This window comes from Eschscholzia californica, unplaced genomic scaffold, assembly GCF_041429995.1.
Source record: "Eschscholzia californica isolate CP2 unplaced genomic scaffold, dmEscCali1.0.p SCAF_1, whole genome shotgun sequence".
In the NCBI taxonomy this organism is placed as follows: domain Eukaryota; kingdom Viridiplantae; phylum Streptophyta; class Magnoliopsida; order Ranunculales; family Papaveraceae; genus Eschscholzia; species Eschscholzia californica.
The window spans coordinates 33,558,431-33,567,083 of NW_028238198.1; the positions used below are offsets into that span (position 1 = coordinate 33,558,431).

The window sequence follows — 8,653 nt, forward strand, 5'->3', positions numbered from 1 at the left end:
TCTAAAACTGTGAGACCCAGAAGTGTCAAAACGACAATATCACTAGGCTCTTAAGAATCCCGTTGAAGGGATCTCCCTTCACCGGATTAGATTTATTTCATTTTCAATGTTTTAGTTTCCCGTTTCTTTTCTTTTAGATCTAACCTAATGGTGTGTTTGGATGGTGGAATCATGAGTCCGCGGATTCATGAGTCCTTTGGATTCATGAATCCAAGTAGCATTTTTTGGTTTGTTTGACAACTAATAAGAATCATATGATTTATTATTATTTGAGTATTTTTAAACGCTTCTTTAAAAATAATATTTGAAAAAAAAAATCTTATTCTCGAAACTCGTTTTTTTCCTCGAAAACCCTCCCTTTTTTCGGTAAGATTTCATGGATGTTTTTTTTCACGAAAATCGTTTTCCCTGGAAAACAACAATTCGGAAAAAAAACGGTCTTCATGAAGCAAAAATGTTTCAGGAATTTTCAATCATCAAAAAAATGATTTTCGAGAAGAAAAAAAAGTTTCGAGGCAAAAAAAACGATTTTTCGAAGAAAAAAACGGATTTGGATAAAAAAAAGTTTTCATGGAAGAAAACAAATTGAATTTCGGGAAAAAATTATTTGGGGAAGAATCGATTTTCGAGGAAAAAACTATTGTCGAGAAAATTGGGTTTTGGGAAAAAAAAAAAAAACATTTTCGGAAAAAAAAAATTCTAAAAAAAAAAATTTTTAATAATTATTTTGTAGAAGGAAATATTTATTTGTTGATTTTAAGTCTGAAATCTAGATAAATTAATCCAAAATCCTAGAAGTATGGTGGGATTTTGGTCTATCATAAATTTTGGAATTAGGAATCCTTAGGATTCAAGAGTCTTAGGATTCTTGTAGCCAAATAGACCAAGGATTCTTGATTCCTACCGAATCTCACTTTTGATAGGAATCCTACCTAAGAATCCTGCAACCAAGCACACCATATGTTTTTTTGGGATAACATAGAGTAGAAGAAAAGATGAAAGAAGATGTTGGGATGGATACAAGTTTGTTCTCTCATGAAAAATCATCTCGATCTTCATGAACTAATGAGACTATATTCAAGTAGTGTTAGTTTTCCTATATCTCTTTTAGGGTTACTAAATTTGACCGAAGACAAATAGTTTGTTCAAATTATCAACCCTTTTTAGGGTTCACCTTACAATAATCACCACTTCAGATTTCGGCATCAAGAAAAAAATACGGCATGAAGAAGAAAACTCGACATCAAGTAGAAGAGATGAACAAATGAATCTGCAACAAACTATGAAGAGAAGACATCAAGAAGACAAAATTGTATTCCATCAACAACCTTCTTCCACAAACTCATCAAATCTCAAAATTCTCCACTAATTGTTATGTTAGATTTATAGTAACGTTCACGACCTTTAGGGTCTCCTTCGTGATCTTTAATTTGTGACCTTTATGGTATTTTTATTTTATTTTTGCAATATTGTACTCTTTTCCCTTCATGTTGTCTTTACTTATGTAAGTTTCATGTTGGTTATTTACTTTAGTAAATCCATGTTGTACTCAATGGAGTCAAAACTCTCAAAACCATGTAACATGTTGGATCGTATTCTTTCATATGAACGAAGTTCTAATTTAACTCAAAATGGCAATATCACTAACAACCCAGAAGGCTGGCGCATCAACTTATAACAGTTTGCCCTATGGAATCCACTCAAAATCCACCAGTTAAATTTTCTCTTCCACACCCTAATTAACTTGCGAATTAATTTCTTTTAGGTTCTTCAATTTTGATGAAATTGCCAAAAACTCCCTCAATTTTTCACCATTTGCAGTATACTCCCCTCTAATAACTTAACTAACTTCCTGAACAATTTCACGGATATCACATTTGTCACTGAGTGTTGGCGGCATCTTTTCATTGCAGGGGACTCTATAAAATCAATTTGAAGAGCCTTCAATCTCGCTATCAAATGAACCTTACTAATGGATCAAAGTGAAAGTCAAAACCCTTAGGTAAACATTACTTGCCCTCATATTAGTTTTGGATTACTTCAAATGCGGAAGTTTAACTAATAGCACCTCTGATCTCAGTAACATCTGCTTTCTGAATAATGTAATTCAAACAACGCTAATAGGGGGAATCCATGGTGTACTCCCCCTAATACTACGAGGGGTATATTGGTCTTTTTAGACAGAAAAAGACCAAAATATTCCTTTATCTTATTAACTAACTTTTTTTTTTTGTTGACATGTCTTATTAACTAACTCAGCTATCCCTTGACAAAACAAAAAAACTAACGGTATGGAGTATGTCAGGGAGTCCCCCAATCATTTTTTTGTTTAAACAAACCCCCATAGATATATAATTTCAAACACCTTTTACACAGATTTGTCCATGTACAATAGGAAAACAAATCAAACCCAGGACGTACAAACAAAAATCATTATAGTTGGTAACCAAAAACATACAAAAATATGAAGCTACAACCGTGTCAATGTAGCATATGCAAGAAAGCGTATTAGGTTATAAAACACTAGCTTCTTTTATCAATATTACTCTTCATTCAACAGAGTTGAACTTGTCATGTTCATGATTATGAGCACGTCGACCTGCAGAATATGCTGAAACTGCTGAAGTGGTCAAGTATAATGTGTGTTCAGCAAATCCAAAGCTTTTCTTTGTCACCCACCATATAGAATAGAAGAATGCTGCCCAACCTACAAAATACCCATATGAATGAAAGGAATTCAGGTTACAGCTTAACTGCTTTTCTATACCCAAATGCAATTCTGAAAGATATTCAGAAGCTTCACGTCAAGAAAGAACTATGGTGGCGGCTAGGTAACAACATACTGAAGGTTACAGACTTTACAGTACAATGAAAGCTCCGAATTATATTTGGAATGCTCTAATAAAATTCACCAAATTAAGCAGAACTATGTATATATAATACAAAAACTTGAGTACTGAATAATAATCTATTTTCATATATTCTTATATTTTAAATATATATGTTGTGATGTTGGTGGAAAATGATATACAGATAATTTGTGTTTTTCTAACTTAATCTTCAGAAACACCAGTTTTTAATACGAGTTAATGAGAAAAACCTAAACCATAGTTATCTTATCTATAGCCCTAGACAAAGAGATGTGTATCACTTTCTACAGCGTTATCCAGTGGGGAGGTTCTTGGTCCTCTATATAAACCATGTGAATCATATAAAAAAATTCTGCTAAGTGGTATTTTTATGAATACGACTTTGCCACCCCCACTTATGAGGTGGGCCAGCACAAGTGCACAACTGTTCGCGAACCTGTTTCCGGTATGTTTTACTACTATTCTTCGACTGTAGGCAGATATAGACGGATGTGTGTTCTCCCTACTCTCAATACCCAGGTGGGTGAAAAAAGTATAACTAATCTCCTACAGTCCTACGTATGGCCAATGAATATAGCGTTTCTCTAAATAGAATGCAAGCAATTATGTGAGTACCAAACGTAAAGGAAATGGAATATCAAAAACATGTAAGCTGGAGGCACCTGTCATTATCACAACAGCGATGGTGGTTGTGATCACTGCAGTTGAAATAACGACAAATGCTACTGATAATGCCCCTATATAAACTGCTGTTACAGAGGCGAAAAACATAGCTAAGAAGCCTCCAGCAACAGCCAAAGACACGAAAAGAGAGATAATAACTGCATTGATGGTTGCCGCCAGAAAGAAAAACATAAAAACCATCAATCCTGTCAAAGCCAGAAGTGTGATTGCTCCGACCTGTGAAATTTAGAAAAGATAATAAATCGGAGGGGTCATGAAGATTAAACAGGCCAGTATCAATCACAATAAAAACCTCGGCCACAGTTTTCCATCATATCAAAGTCTCTTTATGTATGAGTTCATATAATTTTTAGACGAGGAGCTTAAATGGGACTCCTTCCCAATGAGACATAAACGAGGCTACAAGTGTCAATATCTGAAAGAGGTATATTTGTTACATACAATGAGTTGAAAAACCAAAATACCAAACAAGGTCACTGCGCATACATAGTTCTTAGTTGTAGTTATTTTTGTTTGAAAATTTCTCAGTTACCGGCAGAAACATATAACAGGGTAGCATACTGAGAAAGCTACCAACTTTAGCACTATAAATCTAATCTTCATATGCAACTTCTTTACCTATATTTTCTTTTACCACTAATTATATCCCTTTTAAGTAGTCATTAGAACTCCTGACATACAAATACAGAATAGAACTTAAGGCGTCTGTAGTTGTAAGCAACACGAACAGACCCCATGTGTGCCCTTCATCTGTAACAAGCGAAACTGTCCATTCATGGTAGAATATTATGCTGAAGTGATAAAACAAACATAATATTATGTGAGTAGTAGTAGTAGTAGTTTTTGGTTTGTTTAGTTGTTGCCCCGGTGGGCTTTTGAGGTTTGTCCTGTAGGCGCCTTCCTCGGCCGGGTGAGGTTGGCTTGTTATGTTTTTGGTGCCCACCGGTGTGGGTTTGTACGGGGGAGTGTCCGGCCCGCTTCCCCGCCTACTGTGTTTTCTTTTATCTCCTTCATTATTAATTCAAATCGCTCAAAAAAAAATAAATAAATAAAACAAACATCGACTTGATATAGGATGCAAGGTTGCTTTGAAATTATAAACAACAAAAAAGGATCCTATGATCAAGTTAAGTTTGTTCAGTTTATTGAGGACAAACGAAGTGAGCATATCAGATGCTCCTAATGCGTACTTGACCAAAATGCTGTTAATAATTAATATTATGGTGGTGGCTATGCCTAAAATGAGAAGTTGCTTAAACAACTAAATGATCTAAATATAGAAACAATAATAATGATAAACTAATCTGGAGAGAAATAAAAATGAAAACACGTGTACTAGAATGATTTACCCACGGGTATGCTGCATCAATCGTTTCACTGGAGCTAGAATTTAATAAAAACAGGTATAAAAAGATAATATCAACGAAATGAGTTTTATTTGTTTTTCTTCAACCAAATTTGTAATACAAAAATATATAAGTCTGACTAATTTTTACTGAAACTTATTGCCTTTAGTATTATAGCACCATCGTTGCACACCATGAAAAGGACGAGGGTTAATAAAAACAAATTTAATACATGAAGAAAACTCTTATATAGGTGAAGTGGAACTACTCTTACATTTACAATAAGCTAAAGCGTTTACAGTATGAATGAAAATGTAAATAAGCCTACTACAAGTTTAGAACAACTTTGCGATTTTCACTAGTTAACACCTAAATATTCCTAACCAAATAAATAAAGTGACTCAGAACAGCAGGTGAGATGTCAACCAAGAATTTCTGTCAACTTTAAGTTTCTTAAGGGCCAAATTAATTAAATCAAATGCTTGACTTCTCTGGTTATTAGTCTAGGCTTATTACTTCAAAAAATAAAGTCAAAGCAATTGATCAAGTCGGTCACTCAGCAGTCTCTCGCTCCATCAATTGAAGATTAGTCAAAAACAAAGTGAAGATTGAAAAACAATTTAGGAACAACACAATAATAAGAAGAGAAGAAGACATTCGAAGATCTAAATATTAAATTAACTAATTAAAACTGAATTTAGAGAGAAAAGAAAAACTGACAGAGATAACAAGTAAGGCACGGAGAGGACTGCCTTGGCGAGTCCAGTGAAGAAGATCCTTAGTGGAACTCATAGAAGCCTCTCGAAGTAAAGGACCATTCTCGTAAATTGATTTCTTAATACGTTCAAGCAGATGAGAGGGCTTATAATCACCATCTTCAGGAAAGAAGATAACTCCAAACAGGCGTTGGAATAGTGTAAACAAATTCAACTTCTCTTCTTCCCGATTTTGATCTTCTACTTCCTCGTTTCTGCTCGTAGTTGTTGTTGTTGTCGATGTAGGGGGAGGGTTCTTCGTCCCCGGGATCTCATCCAGTGTTGGATTTTCAGACTCCAGTCCGTTAGATTCTTCTACCTCTACAGTTCTACCTTCTTCAGATTCCGCCATTTCTCTTACCTGTTGTTAGTTCTCATAATTAAACAGTAGAAAATGCTGGTTCTAAATATTATCCATAATAAGCATAAAACCTAGTTATTTTGTGAATTTACTAAAAGTGTCAAGATTAGTATGTGTAATTGACATTTGTGTGTGAAATAGTATTAATAATTATCAATCAGATCAAAAATCTAATTTTAATTTTTCATTTATGCCCAAAATAACTTTCCTCCTAGAAAAGGAAGAGGAAGGTATTAAAAAAAAATTCAACCAAAAATCTAACCTAAAAGCATAGAGGAGAGAAAATGAGAAAAGAAGAGACATGAAGGAGACAATGGATGAAATCGGTGGAGAATCTTCCAGTGAACCTTCATGCATCGACTTCGTGTGCTTTGCCGCCATTATCATATTGATTTAAGGCATTAATTTTGTCTTCATCTTCATCTGCTGATTTACGTATTGATTTGAGTGTTTTTGTGTGTGTACTCATAAAGGAATTAATTTCTTCTTCTGCGTAACTACTCCTTTGTCATCGCCAAAATCTTCTTGTTCTTCCTCTATTTGTTAATTAGGTTAATCTGTCTTCATCGTATAAACTCTTTATTTGTGTTTTTCTAACATAATTTTTAACCAAATCTAAGTTATTTGAATGAACAAATCTAGGTTATTCGAATGCACAAATCTAGGTTATTCGGATGAACAAAATCTGGGTAAAAGAATCATTAACTTAATTAAGCAGCTTAGTTTTATGCAAAATCAGTTACCAATATTTGTTATTGAATAACTTACTGCAAACTGAGTTTGTTAATCACTAACATGTGTGCACCAGTGTACCAGTTTTACAGACCGTACACTGTGTACTATAATGCTCATAACTTTCTCTTCCGAACTCCAAATGACTATAATTATACCTTTCTGGAATCATCTCAAGCCAAGCTACCGTGTTGTTAAAGACTCAATAAGCTTCCGAGACTTCTCGGACTTGCTAATCCCTAAAGCAGTACAAAAGTTCCTTGTGTGAAGTATGTGAACAGATTTCTTCTAAGTTCTAGCTACTCTAACACATAATTCTTTATGAAGGAATTAAGGAAATCTCTAACTTACCTAAATTCCGTACCAATGTCACCATCAACACATATAAATAGTTAATTCCTCATACCAAACTGATTCCTAATCAATAACAATTGTTTGGGCAGAAAAATACTAAAATCCCACCCTTTTATGCATACAATTAAAGAAATCCCCAAAATTTTCGATTATAAAACCTTAAAAACCATAATAGCCTCAATTATCATATAAGTTGCTAATTTTCTGACCTTGATTTGGATGAATACCACTTAGGATAGATTTCCTTTGGTGATCCTCTTCTAATTCCTTCTTTAAGTCGCTAGATTCTTCAAATTTTAAGTGAAAAACTCCATTAAAACCCAAAATTATAGAACTATAACATTCTAGAGAGAAAAATTAGAAATTCTTACAACTGTGATAATAAATCTCAATATCACTTACTTTAGAAGAAAACCTAGTTTCCCCTTTGAAATTGACTCAAAATCTTCGTTGACTAAAATTTTCTCTTCCAAACCCTGATCCAAGCAGAAGAACTCGAACAGGAAAGAAAGAAAAAATCTGTTTTTTTTCTTCTATAAACTCTCACTAAATTACAATTAGGTTATTCGGGTTTGCCGAAAATGCTAAAAACTTCCTGAACAATTACTATTTGCAGGTTAGTCCCTCTGTTGACTTAACTAACTTTCAAAACAATATCTTATTGTTTTCTATTCAATTAATATTTCAGATATCACAATTGCCACTGAGTGTTGGTGGCATCTTGTAATTACAAATAAGTCAATTTGAGGAATCTCGTCAAAAAAAAAGTCAATTTGAGGAGCCCAACTTTGTCCTGCTATCACATGAACTTTACTAATGAACTAAAGACAAAGTCAAAACTCTTAGATAAACATTAGTTGCACTTTTATTAATTTTGGATTAGTTTAAATATCCAAAGTTTAGCAAATAACACCTCTGGTCTAAGTAAATACTGCTTTTTGAATAGTACTTCAAACAAATCTCTATATATGTTCAAACACCTTTTACATGGATTTGTCCATATACAATCGGAAATACTATGTGTATAATGTAAGGAAGAAATGATGGTACATAACTGTGGCTCGTGCAGATTGAAGTTAATCAAGATTCCACATCTATCATTGAAATTATGGGGGAATCCAACGCAATCCCATAAACCATACATTAAACTTGAAGCTTATACTTCATCATAGCTTGTTCGAAGTTATGTATGATAAGGCTAACAAACATGATAATCTGATGGATGTTCTTTTTCTACACTAGCCCCTTAAAATGTAAGAAGTGTTACCTTTGGTTTCTCCAAATAGAAAACTACATGCATTCCACTTTCAATACCACGATATATTTTCAAGCGATGTCTTACTTGCACAAATTAGATATATGTGAAAAATGAAAAATAAATTAGCATGCTTGGTATGAATGACATATGACTGACTAGTAGCCTTTAATCTATTTGTCCCCGTACTCGGCGTTGTTATTTTGAGCTGCAAGTATTTTGTGTTCGTGTTGGTGAGAATGTAGGAATCATGTGTAAACATGTATAAGATTAACATGTAAAACAGAATTAGCCGC

General features: G+C 33.7%; 1 protein-coding gene across 2 annotated transcripts; it reads right to left on the bottom strand.

Moving 5' to 3' along the window:
- Window positions 1–2,346: 2,346 nt before the first annotated feature.
- On the bottom strand, window positions 2,347–7,614 carry LOC147566245 (voltage-dependent L-type calcium channel subunit). 2 transcript variants are annotated; one of them, XM_086652720.1, is made up of 5 exons: window positions 7,505–7,614; window positions 7,312–7,389; window positions 5,621–6,016; window positions 3,533–3,770; window positions 2,347–2,707 (listed from the first exon to the last, which is right to left on the bottom strand). In XM_086652720.1, the coding sequence occupies exons 3-5, from the start codon at window positions 6,005–6,007 to the stop codon at window positions 2,550–2,552; spliced, it is 783 nt and encodes a 260-aa protein (XP_086508846.1). In that variant the 5' UTR covers window positions 6,008–6,016; window positions 7,312–7,389; window positions 7,505–7,614; the 3' UTR covers window positions 2,347–2,549. The 2 variants fall into 2 exon arrangements, with proteins under 2 accessions (XP_086508846.1, XP_086508847.1); XM_086652721.1 differs by lacking the exon at window positions 7,312–7,389 and having other exon boundaries at window positions 7,505–7,610.
- Between the last annotated feature and the right edge of the window lie 1,039 nt (window positions 7,615–8,653).

Coding starts and splice junctions, on each gene's coding strand:
- LOC147566245 (XM_086652720.1), bottom strand. CDS start 6,007: ATGGCGGAATCTGAAGAAGGTAGAACTGTAGAGGTAGAAGAATCTAAC. Junction 3,771..5,620: donor GTGCCTTACTTGTTATCTCT/GTCAGTTTTTCT, acceptor TAAATTTCACAG/GTCGGAGCAATCACACTTCT. Junction 2,708..3,532: donor CGCTGTTGTGATAATGACAG/GTGCCTCCAGCT, acceptor GGTATTTTGTAG/GTTGGGCAGCATTCTTCTAT.